The sequence below is a fragment of the Parus major genome, chromosome 7 (genome assembly GCF_001522545.3).
Source record: "Parus major isolate Abel chromosome 7, Parus_major1.1, whole genome shotgun sequence".
NCBI classification, from domain to species: domain Eukaryota; kingdom Metazoa; phylum Chordata; class Aves; order Passeriformes; family Paridae; genus Parus; species Parus major.
In genome coordinates this window covers 10,896,612-10,916,246 of record NC_031776.1, presented here as the reverse complement: position 1 = coordinate 10,916,246, position 19,635 = coordinate 10,896,612, and the positions used below count along the sequence as shown (strand labels likewise).

Below are 19,635 nucleotides of genomic sequence, written 5' to 3'. Positions count from 1 at the left end.
TCCTTGTCATTTTACTGAAACGTTTTGCAGGAACCTTATCACACTTGGCTGGTGGAGATGTGTGTGGGTGTGATGGTCCATTGCCCTTCTCTGCTGATGATACTCCCATGATTTCAAATGACTGTATTTGATGGCTTATTTTGATAATAAATTTTTGGTCTTGTGAGAGAGAGGAGGGAACAAATCTTAAATGGACATTATCATGCTAATTAGGAAACCTTAATCACTTGGTTGTCCGTTGTCAGCTCTATCAAGCTGTGATGTATTTCACATTAATATTCCAATGGGTAGCTTTTGAAAGACAAAATATCTATCCTACAGGGAAAGGATGCAGGCTTTTCTTGACTTTATGCAGAACTCTAGTAGTAGTTACTTTATTTCTATTTCTGTGAACTGCTGGGGCATTCTGCTTTAGTAATGTTTGCTGACTTTGAATAGATGGCAATGATTATCTCTTTGTCCTTCTGAATGCAGACTTTAGAGCTTTCTGAAATATGTAAGGTTGCTGTAAGTAAATTCTACATGTTTATGCATGTGTGTCGCATCTATGGAAAACTGAAAAAAAATATATTAGCATTTCCTTTTTTATTGTAGGGGAATGTTTGAAGTTGCCATCTTCTTGGTTTTACTAGTTTAAATGAAACAGATAGAACTGATTAAGGAATAAAATTGTTAAAACATGTTATGAAAATCTTTTCAAAGTGCCAGTTGAATAGCTGGCAGATAAGGCAAAAAGCATGAGGATTTTCCCCCCAGTTATGAAACCCTTGCTGCTCACTGATAGGAAATAATTATGGTGTAATCATCTTAACTTGCAAATCTGAACATAATTGCAAGTATGGGGGTGTTAGGTCTAGGTTTGTATTTTGTTCAGATCGGTTTTTTCATGTGCTGAAGGAGTCACATGTAGACAGTGCATGTTGGTTTTGGCTGGTTGTTGGGTGTTGGGGGGTTTTTGTTGTCCTGGTGGTGTGGGCTTTTTCTAAGGGGTTTTTTTTTTTGGTTTTTTTTTTGCTTTAGACCTGATTAGCCCTACTTTTTGAGAAGTTACTCCACGTTCTCTCTGCAGGTCCACTGTGTATTCCAGTGACCTCAGTATTTCTAAACCTTTTGTCAAAGTTGCCCTTGAAAGATTCTGTTTGGTGAAGTATGCTGTATGAAAGATGAGTATATTACTTACACCAAAAACGTATAATCTAGCAGTTTCAGGTGCCTTCTGCTTGAACTTTGGTAAATGCTGCTGATCTCTATCAGCACAATTGCATAGGGAAACAGAACAGGCTTTTAATTAAACTCAGGCTTTGATTAAAAATTTCTGATGATGTGTTTGAAGAGAGTGAACTGCATTTGCTCTATGCCAGTATAACTAATGAAAAAGTAAAAAGGTCATAAATGTTACCCAGGTGGGCAGTACCTGTAAAAGATTAGGCAAACTATTTATGTTTAGTATAGTTTATGTGGGTGTATTTCCATTTGAAGTAGATATAATATATGGAATTTCTCAAATAAGATGAATGTTGCAAAAAGCAGTAGTATAACTCCTAACAAGTTTGCATATAAGGCCATCTCTGGTCTTTTTCCAAGGGCAAATTTATTCCAGAAACTTGAGGAAAGGAAAAGCAGTGTTTCACCAACTGCTTTTGAAGTTTGTTTGGGTTTTTTTAAGTGGGAAAACTATTCAGTATTACAGACAAAAAGCCCGAGTATCTCTGTGTATGGATGAGGTTATGTAAAAATGGCTGAAGATTAGAACATTAGAGTCCTCAGTGAGGTTTTTTTGAGTGCAAGAAAATATTTTTGAAAACCTAGGACATTGTAAAATTAACCATCTCTACATAAATTCCATTCCCCTGTCCACACAAAAAAACTTGGGGAAGCATACCCATGAAGCTTGCTGCATGGATTTTCAATGCTGCATATTAAATCTGTAACTTTTCATAATCTTGAACATTTTCTGAACATACGTTGAGACAGTATTTGACAAAAAATTTAATTTTGTTCAGGCTATAAATAGAAAATATGTATGAAAATAGTGTGCATTTAAAATCTTGCTCTTGTTTTTGCAGTGTTGAGGGGAGGAGGAGAAAAGGTTGTGTACTCCAACTGGAGTCATCGAGCACCTGTGGAGGGCTGTTTCCTTTTTGTCTCCGTTTCGTTTTGTTGCTTGTTGGGGATTTGCACTACTTTATTTTTTATACTGGTCTATAGCTTGGATAAGTGAAAGATAGTGTGGAAAATCTTGCCTAACATGAAAGGTTGGGTTGATTTAAGTTGTTTCTGCTGTGTTTATGTTATGTTCCTAAAGATATTATGTATGAAGTTTTGCCCTAGAAAAAAATAGTTTAAATTTCAGATTAAAAAACCCACAAAAAACATCCAAACCCTCCCCAAGTAACACCCCTACATATGTTATAACTTAGTGTCCTCACTATTTAAAAAATACATGAAAAACGAATCATTTAAATACTAAAATATTAATTAGTCCTTTCTTATGACTGGTCGGTTTGTATTCTGTTGTAATGTTGGTTTAACAGTAGAAGAATAACGACTGTAAACAATATGCATTGTGTTTAACTATTCAGCAGTGAGGATTAATTATTAAACTCATACCAAGACAAGGGGGTACCTGGTGTAGTTGTTGCACTAATTTACATTTACTACTGTTTTAATTCTCGCACAGTTGTTTCACTGAGAAGCAGCATATAGCTCCAAGTAATTGGCCACAGAGTGCCAATTGTAGTAAGCTGAGTTTCAGTTTCATAAGAACCTCTAATGAGGGGATGAAAAGGGGTTACACTTTCTGTAGAGACACTGTTTCTTTGCCTGTTTTCTGTGAAGGAGAGAAATTGCACAAAGGCTGTGCAATTTCCTGCTCTGGAGGAATCCTAGTGAAGTTAGTAGTAGGGCTGCTGATAAGCATCAATTTTTGTAGTACAATCACATTAATCAGTTGGGTCAATTTTCTTTATCATGATGTTCACACAGCTCTTAATGGATTGCGTTCTATAGAATTAGCATGGTCAGGAACATGTTTTATTTCTTATGTGTGGAAAATCTGACTTGTACAGTGTGTCTAATCTCAATATAAAATTAACAGTGGTTTTCTGTCTGTTTTGTGAGATTGTTCTTTGCAGTTCTTAAAACCCCTCTCTAACTTTCAGAAAATTAGTGTGAGACAGGAAATGATTGACACTGAAATGATGCTGTGATGCATGACATGAAGAAGACAAGTTGTTTCCTCTGCAGTGACAGTTGGAAGTAATAAAGGCAGCTACACTTCTGACTGTGAAAGTTGAAGCAGATCTTAGATTTCAGAATTCTTGATGCTACTCTTCTTTTACTCTCAATAGTGTAAAGCCTCTGTATGTGACTTAAGTCCTCCTTGTAAGTTGTAGGGTTCAACTTGCTCATATATTCCATTAGAGAATCTGATTCTCCATTAGAGATCTGGGCTGTTCTGAAATTCTGTCATCTTGAGTAGTGGTGTGGTCAGTGATGTTTCATTTAACTACTTTTGTTTTTCAGTTTGCTTTTTAAAGTCTGGGAACTCGTAATTGAAAAGTAAGACCAGCCTATCAATCAGGATTAATTTTATCCTTGGAAACCGAATATCTTAAATGTGAGTGAAGCATCTGAGTCACATGAAATTTATAGCATCATGCAATAAAACAATATGTCATAATTCCTATGGATCTTTATTTTAACTCTGCCATTTTGAAAATTTATTTTGGAACTTTGTATTCTTTCTGCATCAGTTTTTACAAGTCAGCAAGATGACATAATTTTAGATGTAATTGAGGTAAATTCAGATAAATTTGGAGATTCCACTCATTTAAGAATTTGTGAATGTGTAAGTGTATGGATGGGGGGAAATTTGTCACTTCAGCTTAATCTATTTACACTCCTCTTCCTGGAGGTGGAGGCTTTACCATCTGGAAGTTGGAAAGATTAGAATAAGGGATTTCATTACTTTCAGCAGAGGATCCTCTGGGTTAGATCTCTGAGAATGTGGTAGAAGAAAGGAGTTTAGGTAAATTAATTAATGAATATGTAACCTAAATTCCATTTTGTGTGAATTACAGTTGGTGAGGAATACTGCAGTGAGAAATATATACTGGTATTGGAATTCAGATATTGGTGTGGAATTGACTTCAACTTTTTTAATGGGTATTTTTATAATATAACAGGCATTGATTTCTCTCAAGTGACGATTTTACAGCTCAAAAGTGGGAAGCTGCTTAGAGTCTTCAGCTGGTATTTCTAGAATGTTTCTGCATGAATTTCTTCCCTTTACGGACCAGATAGTGATCTTAGCATAATGTTTGCAGTCGTGTTCCAAAGTGCATATTGGGGGGGGGGGTTTGGTGGTGTGTCTTTTTGTTGATTTGTTTTATTTTGGTTTTGAATTTTGTTTTGGTTTTGTTCCCACAGAAATTCTGTTTCAAGATTTCTCTTAGCTTGTGTCTGTTCATTTTTAGCACTTAGCACTGAGTGCCTTAAAAAGACCACCTTCACTGTGGTTTTGCAAGTGTTAGTTTGCTGAGTTGTTTTTTTTTTTTAGGCTTCTTTAACTATGCATTTTGTATCTTTACTTACCTAGATTTAATTTACTTCAGGAGCCCAAGCCATGAACAAGAAGGTGTTTGGGAGAGGTAGGGTTACACGGAAAGTAATTTGCATGGAAATGTTTTTGTCAGTAAAGAGGTTAATGCAGACAAGCTAGCATAGGAAGAGTTATTGCATATGAACTGATGCAAAGGGAGGACAAACCTGTATTGTCTGGCGTAGGATGGGTTATCACCAGGATCCTGACAAGAGAATGTTTTAGGTTTAGTGTAGGATGACTATGTGAAGTTGTTTCTAAGGAAACTGGTGCTGAGAGAATAAGGTAACATTTCTGTGGCTAACCTACGTGTGTGTGTATATATATATTTCTAAGTGCGTCAGGTCCTTATAATAGAATAATTAATGTGTGTTTGTGGTATTTAAGGCTGTAGGGTAATGTCTTTATTATTATTGTTTCCAAAATCCTGTAGGTAATGTAGAGGAGTATTTTCTTCAAATACAGAAGTTTCTTGTTCCACGTTCTCGACCATCTCAACTCTTTTCTGCTTTATTTGTTCATGAACTCCTAAGAGAGGGATTTAGCTGTGAGTGTACAATTGTGTTTAATTCAGGTTCTGCTTATTTGCCTCTGTGAGGCAAATGGCACTTAATTTTTTCTTTGTAGAGTCACCTGACTTTTGTAGCTCTCTGCAACTACTCTGTGCAACACTATGAAAGCTATGAAAATATCAGCCTTAAAGTAGTTTTTTAAACTGTTATATAGTGTCTATCTTCAGTGTTGTATTTTCATTCCCACTGCCCTAATTGTTGGTCTTCAGCAACTTTGTATCTGTAAAGAACAATTTCACTGTCGGAATGGTAGAAAGATAGAAGGTTGGCAGCTGAGCTTTGTGGTGCTTGAAAAGGCACAGAAGATAATTTAGAGCTTAGAGGAGGCTTTTTGGAACAGATGGGCTGTACCTTTTCTTTACCCCTTTTTTGGCAGCTGCTGAAATTGTTGTGACCTTTTTGATAAGAAATGGATCTTACTGTGCAAGTATGGTACCATGAATATTTACAAGACTATTATCAATCATCTTTGACTTCCCTGTGGTAAGGCTTTCTCCCATTGTTTTCACATGACTTTCTTTGCTGCTGATAGCCAAAAAGAAAGCTTTTTAGCCTGGTTATTACTAGTGAGTCAGAGTGGGCAGGGAAGAAATGTCTTATCCAAGTTGTTTTGCATGACTAAGGCTTGTCTAATAAGGCTGGCAACCTAAATCCCACATACAGAATACATCAGCATTTATATTTTAAAGTTGGAATGCATGCCTGTCTGCTGAAGCTTGCAATTAAATTACCTAAAAACTAGAGTTGCAAGAGTGCTCTTTCTATTAAGGAGAAGGCTTGAGCTGACAATTTAAATTAATAGCTGTCCAGGGGAGGTTTTGTTTCTTTCTGTCTTTGTCAGTTTTTACCTTGGTTCTCTGTACTGTAGAGCTGTATGGCCAAGAGAATTCTGGCAGAATGTTTGAACCTGTTTCTAATGGCAAGTTGTAGTTATAGCTCTGATTTGTTGAGGACAATAGTTTTAAAAGTTATTATTTTATGTTCTTACCAAAATGACAGTTTATGTAAATGTATGCTAAATAGGATTCAGATAGAATAATATGTTTATTTATATGGATACAGAGAAATCATAATGATATTTGTACTATATTTATCATAAGACTTTTAAATAAGTACAAGAAGTCATCCACCAAAATTGAACATTTCCAAGGCTGGTTTTATTTTTTCTTGGGATTAGATTAGCATAAGAGTCAGACCCTTTTCTAGTGTGGAAACAGACCATACTGTGGCTGTTTAATATCTTTTGGTGTATAACTTTAGAGTAGCTGGATGAAGCTGTCTACACCTATATACTGACTGGTTAAGCCAGGAGTTGCTTATAGGAGAAGTTTTTTTTAAAAAGCGTATCACTGAAGTGCTAGTTTACACCATTGAGTTTTCTTCTTTTTTTGTTCTACAACAGTAGTAACTTTATAAAACAGGTGTTACAGTGTTTATCTATAATGGCTTCTTATGTCCTCATGATATTTTATGGTAACTTACAGTGTGAGAAACAGCATGCTGTTAACAGTCTCAGATTTCCATCTTGGTGCATTCAAACTTTTTATTTTTTATTACTGTGTTAGAAAAAGTCCATTCCACCTTCTCAACCACTTAATTCCATGTGCTTCTAAGACAAGGAGTTCTTTCTCTGTTTCTAAAAAATTATTATAACCATATCCAGGTTAGAAGTTAATTTTCACAGTCTGTGTCTTCAACTGCTTCTTAAACATTTTTCTGCCTTATACATACTTCTTCTAGGTTGTTTGCATAAAATGTAGGCCTGTATTTCAAATAAGAGCATATTATCAGTTTTGTACACTCTACTTTCATGTTTTCAGATTTACTTTAAATGACTTTGTGTGATCTAGATTTATTTTCTAGCTGCTGATGCATTCATGAACAGATGTTTTCATTGCATCATCAAATGTATTACCTAGTCTTTTTCCATTTAGTCTTTTACACCTCTGCATTCAGGAATAGCTCATCACGAGAAATTCAAATCGTGCTTTTGTTATCTGCATTTATCAGCATGTTGCCTGGTTTTCTTCCTCCAGAGTTTCCCAGTCTCGTTAGTGTGGGTGTGTGGTGGGGAAGCTTCTTTCCTGTATACTTCTGACCACCTCATCTTATGTTGTCTTCTGCCTATTCTGCTTTCCAGGGTGTTAAATCGTGTTTCACACAGGTGCTCTTCTTACAGAGCTATGAACTTTCTGGATCAAAGAAATGGAATGTTTGTTTAGTTCAGAGTAAGGATGCATGCTTAATGCTTTCCATGCTACTTTTTTTTACAGAAGCAGCATGGAAAAATCTTTCCTAAAATATGTTTCTTTCCATGCTCAGTAATGAATAATTGATATGAGTGGACTGTTTACGTAGCTTGGAAGAGCAAGCTATAATTGATAATGGAGTTTTCTGTTCTTCTCAACCTGTCAGTCCATAACACTCTCTTACACAAGTGGAACTGTGAAGAAATCATGTAACACAAAGCTTTATTCTTTTGGCTGACACAGTTCAGGTTTTAATTACAAATTATTCTTCTTGTGGCCTTTAAGCTAAAAATACACAATATTTTAATTTGTTTTGCAACTAGAACTAAAATTACGTTGTATGGACAGTGCCATCTAATATATAATGACCAAGAACTGGACTCATTTTGAAGTGCATGTCCTGTAATATAATCTCTCCCATGTATGTTTAAACCAGTATAAACTACTGGCCTCTTTAAAACAAGCATACAAAAAAAACCACTGAATAAAATGTAAAGCACCACCAAAAACTCCTCTCCATACTTGAATATGTATTGGATATGATTGAATAATCATATCTTCTTAAGTATCATCAATTATGAATATCTAATTGGTGACATTTTATTTTTTTTCCTAATGCCCACTGTGACAGTTGATAGTGTAGCAAGTGGTACTGGCTGAGATTATTTGAGTAATCATTTTGCTGTTGCAGAGTGATCTTGGTTAGTGGTTTAAATGCACACAGGTAAATAATAATGTACTCAGTATGTCTTCTAAATGTAAGTAAAAAGCAAGCTCTCTGATGAGCATAGTTGATTAAACCCTTTTTTATTTCTTTTACTGTAGTCAAAAATTTTTGGGGAGTTACCTGAATTTTAAGTTTCATTATTCTATTAGTATATTGCTGGAATAAACTTTTTTTCAGACTTTTATATTTTCAAAGGCAAAAATATTGAGAATGGTGAATTCACTGTCCCTGGAGGCATTTAAAAACCCATGTAGATGTGGGACTGCAGGACATGGTATATTACTGGAGTTGGCAGTGCTGTGTTAATGGTTGGACTCGATGGTCTTAAACATCCTTTCCAATCAAGATGATCCTATGATTTCATGATTTGTGTGCATAGCATAATCTAGGAGAGTGCTCTGACTTGGTAAAATTCTGTTTACATCTTAACTGTAATTGACAGATGCATAGTGCAAGACTGTGATTTCCTTCAGAACAGAGTATTATAGCTTTTATATTAAGCATAAAAATTGCAGGTCTGATTTAACAGCCTTATGTGTCATATTCTTCTCATTTATGCCAAATGAATAAGTTTAGGAGAAAACATTTAAACTATCATTTCAGGTGCTTTTATGGGGAAGCTTTTTGTTAATTGATTTCTGTATTTGATTTTTTGACCATTTGATTTGATCATTGAATGACTGCATAACTTTTCCTGTTCCATGCTTTAGTATGAATTCAAACTTGCTTTCTTGTTCAGTATTTAAGACATCTTCAGCAGACCATATGTAAAAATATTTTAGAATGTTTTGTTATTACTGTTGCTAATAACTAAATTTTTGATTAGTTATGATGGTTCCTATATATTATAAGAACCTTTGAATCATAGTAGAAAAAATATAATATTTTTAAATAAACATGAGAAATCTCTTATATTCCCTGTATTTTGTTTGCTTTGGGAGAGATGTAAACACTCTGGAAATGAAACTCCATACTTGTGGTTCAAGCTACTTCAGCCTTGAATAAATATGCATAGGGCTTAATGTCTTGAACCAGTTTACTTTAGGGGCACACCCACACAGTGTTTGATATATTTATTTTCCCCCCAAAGGTACAGCAAACCAGGGAGTGAGTGTAAGCATGAGGTGTGCTTTGCAGATGGACATTTGAAAATCCCAGAGTGCCATCCATGTGTGAGGCTGAGCCAGTCCCACAGCTGCTGTGCTCGTGTGCCTCTGGAGCAGTGGCCCAGTGCGCCCAGTGCAGCCTGGCCGGTGCAGAGCGGGACTGGGCACTGAGCTGAGGGGCTCACCCTGCTTTTCCTCACTCTTCCTCTGCAGGGAATCCATCAGCTATCTTGCCTCTTTGTACAAGTCCTTAAAAATGTCTTTCATATCCAGGCAGATAATTTGAAAAGGGAGAGACAATTTCTCCTTAAACTGTACCAGCAGTGACTGTAGCCAAAATAGTTGTGGACTATTTATGCATTGATACAGCAGTTGTGGTTCTCAAGCTGATTTTCGCTGAAAGAAGTTCCCAAAGAGTGAAGCTTGAAGCTGAGTGCATGGCAAAATAACATACCTAGTATACCAGTAACATACTTAGAGTGTGCTCCTCCTGTGTGTGTTGTTTTCCTCATTCTCCCTATGAAGCTATTGTTTAGCAGAAGGTGAACTTCAGTGTAATATGTGATTTTCACAATGACACTGAAATTTTGGCTCTGTAAGAAATATATACTAAGGAAATTATAGCATGGGAGAGTCTTTTGTATATTCAGTTTAAGAATTACATGTTCTTCAAAGTCAGGATATGAATTCAGTTCACATTTTATAAAATTATTACTCTCTTCTTTCATCTTACACTGTTCTTTGTAAGTACTATGCCAGTGGGGCTCTGCACCACTAATATGGAAGGATTTTCTGCATAAGTAACAAAAGCTTTATTTTTTTTTTTTTAGATTAAGGCAATTCCTTCCTTCTGCTAAAACACAGAGCTCTTTCTTTTTTTTTCTATTTTTTTTAATTGGAAAATTGCTTTATTGCAGAAGGGTTCATGTGGACTTTGAAGATTTGATAAACTTCAATTTGTAAGGTCAAAAAAAGTTTACATTAATGCTTGCTTTACTATATTTTTTCCTGATTTTGTGATCATCATACTTTTTTTTTTATCTTTTAGAAAACGGGGCAGTACTTGAAGGCTTGACAAATGCATCCCAGGTTGAAAAATTTCTGCATTCCTTCTCCTCTTCCTCCTTTAGAAAACTGACTTCTTTAAAGAGGTAAAGTTGAATGTTGTGGGGTTTTTTTTTCCAGGCAGAGTGAACTAGAACTCAGCTTCTTCTGTAGCATGTGCTATAATGTTTTAAATTAAATTCTATACATGTCTCACTCTGACATGGAATCTGTTTCCCTATATCAAAAAGGATGTCTTTGTGAAATTTTGTTTGCAGAGAACTAATAGTTGTTCTGTTATTTTACAGAATTATTTTTCAGTTCTTCTGGTGAAATAAGTCACTCAACTGTTACTTGAATTTAAATAAATGTTATTTTTGAATTTGTTATGTTTTAGGATGTTTAAACATGCTTTAGAAATCTGAAGCCACAGATACCCACAAGAGAGTTGGTATTCTCTTAATGACTTCCTGCCAAGGGCCATTGAAAAAATGATGCATTTACTTAAAAATTGTGTTGGGAAGCCTTTTATCTTATTCACTTCTCTTTTTGTTTAACAAATACTGATTGTTCTTAACTACAGGTCTTTCAGAACTCAAATTAAGTATGTTCTGAGAAGAGAATTGGTGATTCCAGTCATGTAGTCTGGCTATTAAAAGGTCATTTATTGTAGGACTTCCATGATGTAACTTGTATGTCACACATATAATTTTTTGTGAACCTAAATAATTTTCAGAGCGCAGCTGAAAGAGAACTGGCCTGAAGCACTGAATCCTTCTTTTTCCTCCTTCCCCATTTATGCACAGCATTTTAGACTAAGCGAACAAAACAGTTAAATCACTGTTAAATAATGAGATCTTTTCTATTGTTTTGTATTCTATAATACTATTGGAAAGATATGAAAAGCTTTTCATTGGGTAGGACTGTAAAAAACTAATTTTTCCTACCATAACTAATATTTAACTTCTTTTTTTTTCTTCCAAAGGTAAGAGAGAAGCAAAAGAAGTAAGAAAATGCTGGGATCAGAACGAGGTGTTGTGGAAGAATGGCTGTCAGAATTCAAGGTGAACTGAGAAGATGAATGATATCTAAACCATTGGCTTAATGCCACCAAACACAGTAGTAGGGTTTTTTTAATATAAAATAATTAACATTCTATTTTCTTAATTAATTAATTCTTAATTTATTTCTTATAATGCATAAAGCATGCAAAGGTCTGTGTAATCAAATTGGCTGGTACATAATATGTAATGAATAATTCTCATAGGAGCTTATTTTTATTGTTTATTGTTGTAGAGCAGAATACTGAAATAGTAATGTGGTCTTTTAAATGTGTATTTTGTGTAGATCAAGCTGATAGAATTTAACTTAACAGCTGGTTAATGCTGCCCAAATTTCCAATTGAGGAACTTTTTAATTTAAAAATTATTAGTATATATTTATATACTATTAGTATATATATATATATACTATTGGACTTTGATGTTTTGTTAAAGAAAAATACTTTACTTTTCCCCCCCTGTGGTCTGCATAAAATGAATGGTTTTTGCATGAAGAATCTGAAGTATTTTTAAGCTATTTTGCATGTTGATAATTATGCTAAATGAAATACAGGATAATGCATAAACAAGACACCAGGATTTCATGACTGATAAGAAATTAGTCTGTTATTTAAATTAAGAATTAGTAGTTTCTCACATCATTGATTCGAGCAAGTCATTATATGCTATTGTTGGAAATTTGTTTAAGTTCCAAGGATGCAAAATCCACAAACATGGTTGCCTGGGGAAGACTCGAGGCTGTCCATGCTTGTCCTGGACTCTCCACGCCTCTTAAAAAAGTTGAGTTGATTTGATAAAGTCTTCAAAAAGAGCTTGTTAAATACAGGCTATAAAGAGAGTCCTCACACCAAACTAGAGCAAATGATCTATGAAAGAAGCTAAAAGAAGAAAAAGAGGTAAAGCTAAACTGCTTTTGGATTTAACCCTGAAAGTGGTTAAGTGCTTGTATGGCGAAGGACTTGTACTCAACAGTTAGGTTACAAGTCTGAAAATTTACTGAACTTCAGGACTTTTCTTTGATTTTGGGGTGAGGCTTCATTCTTATGTGACAATCTTGAATACTCGGAAGCATTTATTTGTCAGGGTAACCTTTTTTTTTTTCCTTTAGGCATTACCTGAATCACAAATTTCCAGCTATGCAGCTACATTGCACCGAAAAAAACCTCTGGTACCAGCTCTTTATAAGGTCATTCAAGACCCAAATAACGAGGTAGGAGATTTAAAAAAACTATTTTAGTTCTTATTCCTGGATCTTTCACCTCTACATTAAAGCTAAAGTAATGGAGAGGAAGATGAATTCGTTATTCTAACGTAGTCAAACATGGGTATCACCCTCTTTTTAGTCTCTTCTCTTTTGACAGTTACTTTAATGCCTTTCTAGTAAGATACAGTCTCCTCTGTTTCCAAAAATACTGTTTATGCTGTCTGCTAGATTCTCCTTGGCACAGCTGACTGTGTGTTTTATTTGGCATGAGTTGGTTTTGGTGTTTCGGTTTGGGGTTTTATTTGTTGAGGTTTTTTTGGGGAGGGGGTCAAGTTTGGCATTTTTTTTTAGAGTTTGGTTCTTTTAATTCCCAGAAACCACCTTTCAGTCATAACTGAGACAAAGTAGGCCTTACCATGAAACTCAGAAAGACCAATGTTGTTCTTGTGTGGTGGCTTATTGCAGTGGAAGATGGAATCAATTTTTTAAATGCCATTTAAGATAGCGTGATCTTCTTATGCTTATACTAGTATCACTTTTGTGTAATTTGGTTTACACTGGTGTAAACAAGAGCAGAACCAGGGCCCCAAAATATAAATAGACACAATGAAAACTTAGCTTACCCTTGTACATAATTCATTTTGCAAGTGCTGTTAAACTGGGCTTTCCAAGCCATTGGCTTCTGCGAGGAGTGTTTCTGGGCAAGTGTGTGAAAAATAACTTCTGAATAAATTGTGCAAGCATGCCATTCTCTGACATGTAAACAACTTTAGATAAAATGCTTACAAATACTTGATGTATCATCAATACATCATGTGATTTCTCATTTATTTATAAATTAAATGGGTAGTGTACACAGCAAGGAAGTTCTTTATTTTCCCAAGTACAGCTCAGCTGTTTTTAGGAAGCTGAATGCTTGATTGAACTTCAAGGAGATTGCATAATGCTCATGCAATTAAAAAAAAAAAAAGGCTTCATGGCTGACAACTTCATTTCAGTATTATAAATAACCTGCATAGTGACCTTTTTCTTTGTAGTGAAAAGCTGCTGTTATTCTTTCTTCAATCTGAAGCCACCATTTCTGCTGTCAATGTATTTGTGTTTGTGTAGACTCCTGAAAATGTAAAAGCTTCTCATTGCTTTGAGAGTAAGCATTTTATTTATTTTTTTTAAAGAGCAAAGAACCAGATTTGCAAAAAGGGTATGTTTTTACGGTGATCTTATGTTATTGCTCACTGATGCTTGTCAAACATTACTCTTTGGAACAGCTGTTGCTGTTTGGGCCTGGTTGTGATACCAGGTATAAGATAAACAATCCTAGACACAAAGATGTTCAGCTTCAGGTTCTACTTGTTAAGGCAGGATGTATTTCCTTGTTTCACTTCTTCCAAAATTATTTGCATGTGAGGAATATAACCAAAGTGAATTTGTTACTTTACATAATTCTGTAATAATACTCGTCTCTAACTGAGAGGGGTTTTTATATATGCTTTATAAGGAATTATCTGTTAGAAGGGTAATTCATGTCTTATGAAGATTAAGCATATGTAGAAGACTTAAAAAATACACTTTCTGGATTCTTAAACCTGATGGGCAAGTAATTCTTCAGTACAATTGAATCACAAAGTTGACTGATTTTTAAAACTTCTGGAAAGTGGCAAACTGTTTAGGACAAACATGAATTTTTCTAGAATCACATCATTATATCCTGATAAGACCAGGACTGTTAATTTAACACGGAATCAGCATGCCTAGGAACCAAACAACCAAGGTGTTTCTTTTGACAGGTGTCTATTAGTTTGTGAGCTGTTGAATGAATGCAAGCATATTGACAAGTTAAATAAAATTGTTACTTTGTACCTTTGAGGAAGTGCCCTGACTTTTTAAATTATAAAGAGCAGAGATTTGCATAAAGTGTAGGGAGTGATCTTGCTCATAAGCAGCTAATTTAACTGAGCAGTACACTGATTTTTGTGTAGTATTTGAATTCAGAAGTAAAGTGCTTTTGAAGTGCTGTTTTTCAGATAGTTTTATAATTTTTAGGGTTGATTTATGGCTGTAGACAGTACTCTGTAGATGCCAACTTAGTGCACTAGTGAAATTCAAATATTGGATATTTGTGTAGACCTAATTAGTTTTAACTCAGGGCAACTGTGAAGCATAGTGAGCTCACCTTTGCAATGCCAAGCAATCTCAGACCCAGTACTCTTCTAACAATAAATTGTTTCACTCATTATGTTATAGTTAAGTCTAAAATAAGCACATTTTATTTTCTACAATTGAATTTTTCAAAAAGGCAAGTATTGCCAATATTTGTTATGCATTTTATAAAGCATTATATTTGACTTAAAGATATGACTCTTAGGATTTGGAAAACTTGTAAAATAAGCCAAAAGAAAGCTATTCATCATCTTCCTTAAAATATGACCAGTTTGCATCTCTGTGGAGTATAAAATGAAGAGTGAAAATTAGATCATTGACACTCGCTGCATATTTAAGCCAATAAAAATGTAATTTGCTTTTTATGCTTATTTCTGCTCATGCTAATAGGAAAGCTCTTATAATTAAAATCATTCTGTTTGTTAGGAAAGGGAAAGGATTATAGGAGATATTTTACTTTGGATTTATTTGCTGACTTCTGTGCTACTCAGTTAGCTTTGACTTTGGACTGAAAGATCTTTGGCATTAAAAAATGTGTGCCAGTTCACGTGTACATCCACTACTGATAACAAAAGCTCCGTTTCCCTTGTTTATCCAGTGTCTTCTCAGTATGTGTGTTCAGAGAATTACTTGGAAGAGGCTGGCTCTTTGGAAAGCCAGATAACGAGGATGCAAGGAAAACATTTGTTCTTTCTCATAGTGTCAAGTTTTGTGTTTCCAGGCAGGAGACTATCATACTGTACTTTGATAGGAAAACCCTGGGTGTTTGTGCTCTTGAAAATATTGGTGGTGTAGCATCTTTGTGATGACAGCTTGTTCTTGTGGAAAAAGTGTACAGCTTTTCTTACAGCTCTGAACACTCCAAAAGTGCTATAATTAGTTGCAGGTTTTTACCAAATTAATTGCAGTTAAACATTTTCCACAACAGATATGACAGCTACTAAAAATAAGGAGAATTCAGATGCTTGCAGCACCACTGACTGGATAATGCTTGTATATTTCTAAGGAGCATGTCTCCCTAGTCTACTTAAAAGACTAATTTTATAAAATTTTTATTTGGAAGTAGGTAGAATAAACTTAGTAGCTCTTTGGTTGAGTGTCATCTGACTTAGCTAAAATAAATAAATTTTTCTTTTCCACTGTTTATAATGGGACTTGGATTAGACTGGCTGATTTCAAGTAGGAAACAGCTTTGGGCTGCTGTCATCTCTAATCTAACAGAAGTACTATTTATAGCATTGCCATTGTATATATCTGGTTTCAGATAGTATTTTTGGCTTTTCTTGCACTTGTCATTTCCCAGGAGATATGCTTCCATGTTTTGTTTTCAGAGATTTCTTTCTTTTCTTTCTGTTCTCTTCTTGATCATATCTTCTTTAAAAAAAAAAAAAATCTACAAATTTATTTAGTGATGTCTGAATTGCTTAGTAACCACTTTTCAAATCTGAACATCTGGTATGTATTAGGCCTTTCATAAAGCAAGGACACAGTTCTATTTCTAAGGACTTGAACATTTACTGTAACACTTGGTTTTAATAATTATTGTCACTTTTAGATGAGAGTTTCTAGTAAGTAGATATTAAGACAGAATATACTTCCTCCTTTTTTGAACATAAAGTGCTACTATACATGTATGAAATACTGGAATAAATATACTATCAGAAAGCTATACCATTTTTTCCTTAAAATGATTGTAATAGAAGCTTTGCAGGCTTCTAATTTCATTTAGGTTCCAAGCCAAAACTAAGTGGTTGGCTATTTTCTATCTGTATCTATCTGTCTGTCTGTGTGCCTTTATGTACATGCATGTAAATAAAGATGTGTGTGTGTATAGATAGACAGATTTATAGGACTTGTAAAAATCCATTTGTTCTAAATGACTAGATTTCTCTCATTCTGTATCAACATCATCCTTCTTCATTCTCCTTGTAGAGTCTCTCTTTGCTTCTGTTGGAAATGCTGGCTTGTAGCTTAGAGTAACAGGTCTGTCAATCAGAAGCCTTGTTACACAAGGTACTTATACCCCAGCCTTGTTTAAGAAGAGATTTCTCTGACAGCTGAATTTTATTTTACGTAAATGTCATGTTATGGCTTACGTAATCAGTGGTTAAATATGGTGTGCTACATTGACCAGAATACTGTGTGTTGGAAATGAAACTGTTTCCTGGGTGATGCTTCCCTAATAGATAATTCTGTCAAATTTATGTTTTATGTTTGTGATATACCAGTGTAAAATATCTAAGTGTAAATACAGATATGTGAAATTGTACATTCATAGATCTTTATTGGCATTGCACATTTATCAAGCATTCAAACTATTCACTTGCAGAAATGTTGGTTCCTCTGCTGTTAGCAAGAGACTCCTAAGTTTTTTAGTGGGATGGATGATTCACAATAAACCACAGAAATATGTCTTTGTGCAGTGTAGGAAAAGTGTGACCCTCAATTCTACAGGAACTTTGTGGTACTGTGATTATGATGAGTAGACAAATGAATGAAAAAAGAATGCATCAAAGTCCATGAAATACACTGCTAATGCTCTGAAAGTGCTAAGGTGCATATGCCTGGGAGTAAAAGAGGGGTCATATATGTCTTATCTAATCTGTATGTGTAAGAGTTGCATGAAGCATGTACTGTTTGAAAGAGGACTTGAGATTCTAGCCTCTATTTTTCTGACTCTGTAGCTCTTCTATACGAATATGCATGCCTTAGGTTACATTATGCCTCTGTCTTTTTGGACAGTGAATCCCAGAAATATTTTCTTTGTCAGATCATCCCGTTTGGTACAACACAATATTAGATAGTGGTTACAAACCTTACAAAAATTTGTCTTGGAAATTTCAATTTTTTTTCAATTTTTTTCTCCCCTCAAATTTTGATTTTGGTAATAAAAGCTTGATTAGTCATGGGAAAGAATGAGATTGTTTAGTGTGGTTCTTTCTGCTTTTTCTTCTGTTCCCTAACTGTTCCATGGATGCATTTTAGGTATTGGTTTAGCATTGGTAGGCTCTTAAAATGGCAGGTTTACCTCATGCTTTTATCACACTGACTTGATAGGGGCCTTTTTTCTCATTCTTGCACTGAAACCTGAAGTGCAACTCAAAATGAAAAGATCAGTTTGCATTGTAATGAACGTGCTCAGTTACTGGTTTTGAGACTCAATAGGTATAGATAAGAAATTAATTCGTATTTCTGTCAATTGGCTTGTCATTAGCAGCTGATCTGTAAACTTTGTACTTTCATAGATCTTACAACTGCACTAAAGTTTTACGGTGCACATAGTTCAAACCACGTGTACTGAAAATAAATCTTGTACTGACAGCCCTAGAGAAGAATCTTCTTAAAGCACACATGGTAGTGGCCACATGTCCAAATACTGCATACCAGTGCCCCTCAGGTCTGTCCTTATGGATCTCCTTAAACAAAATGCAGATACCAGGGTGATCCATTCACTCACTTGCCATCAGGGAATGCAATTTTTACTGACTGTGGTAGCTATATGATATAGCCCCTAGATTTGTTGTTTCACTCTCCCTTGTTAGAGAAGCCTACCAGTAAGAGATTAGCTTTTTTGCCTTTCCACAGCTCCTGGAGCCTGTTTGCCACCAGCTCTTTGAACTTTATCGGAGTTCTGAAGTTCGGCTCAAGAGATTCACGCTGCAGTTTTTGCCAGAGTTGATCTGGGTTTATCTGCGTCTCACTGCCAGCAGGGATAGGCAGAGTAATGGTTGCATTGAAGCATTGCTGCTTGGCATTTATAACCTGGTAAGTGAGATGAGGGGGAATGGCTGAGGAAAGCTTTGAGCTGAAGTTTTGCATCACTGACCCCCTAGGAATAAAGTAAATTATTGGAACAACATATTTACAATTAAAATACACTTAATGGAAAGTGTGTTTAGTATGGAGAAAAGCATAATGTAATGAAGGTTTAGTAAAAATGTGTTTGCAAAAATATTTTTTTTTGTTTATAGTTACCTTTTTTGGAAAAAACCATTTTCACCAAAAAGGATCATCTCATGGGTTTTCTCAAACTTTTATATACTTCTGTTTGTAAGGAAATTAGGTAGCCCTTCTTAATGCTGCAAAATACAACTTTTAATGGTTGTCAGGCTCATATGCTTAGTCAGTCTTGATTTGTCACTACCCCTGCCCTCCCACGTACTCTGGATGTGTCTTTTTTGAGGGTAGTTTGGAGGTGAAGCCACTCTGTATGTGAACACTCAGATACATGCATGTTTACATTTGAGTCAGATAATTATTTTGAGGGGAACTGTGGTTTTAAGAATAAGTAAAAGTAGCTGTAAATCATTAAATTTGGCTGTTGGATATAAAAGCAGTTTTTTACATCCTTAGCCTAGCCTGGAAATATTTACTTTTATAATGTTATGAGGCTGTTGGATAAATTCAGCAATACTGCCACAAGAGACATTCTCTAGTGGGAATTTCTGTGGTATAGGACCTTAAAACCTGCTTTGCTGAAGTATCACCCTTCCCTCTAATGTTATTGTAAAACCCTCCTTTAAATTGTGTATTGTATTTCTACACATGACACATAATAGCCAAACTGTGAAACTTAAAAATAAAATGTATTCTAGTTATGTGTCTGTAGATGAGCTCTAAGGACTGGAAGATGTAGTTATTTTAAATGTATTCTGATAGAAGAAAAACACTGGAAACTGCTTGGATTTTTTGTGTTTATTGGGTTGAAGTAGCACGTTTATCTTTTCTCCCTTTTTTTCATGAATATTCTGCAGTTCATTTGAAAGTCATGTTGGTGATTCATATTTTTTAAGGATGGTAATTTCTCCATTCTCTCCATATTCAGAAGGAAAGTGACCTCAAAAAGAACAGTGGCTTCCACTATTATCTTTAGTGAAGCTGATATTTTTCTGCACATATCCTGAGAGTG

The 19,635-nt window shown here is 35.0% G+C and overlaps 1 protein-coding gene across 5 annotated transcripts in view; it reads left to right on the top strand.

Annotated features, from left to right (window-relative positions):
* The window catches only part of LOC107207332 (origin recognition complex subunit 2), a 69,151-nt gene that overhangs the window by 8,811 nt on the left and 40,705 nt on the right, over positions 1-19,635 (top strand). For all 5 annotated transcript variants that reach the window (XM_015634208.3, XM_015634212.2, XM_015634206.3 and 2 more), the window contains 4 exons: positions 10,306-10,408; positions 11,287-11,365; positions 12,471-12,572; positions 18,312-18,491. In XM_015634208.3, coding sequence (XP_015489694.2) covers positions 11,315-11,365; positions 12,471-12,572; positions 18,312-18,491 — 333 coding nt within the window. In that variant the 5' untranslated portion in view covers positions 10,306-10,408; positions 11,287-11,314. The remainder of the gene's footprint in view (positions 1-10,305; positions 10,409-11,286; positions 11,366-12,470; positions 12,573-18,311; positions 18,492-19,635) is intronic.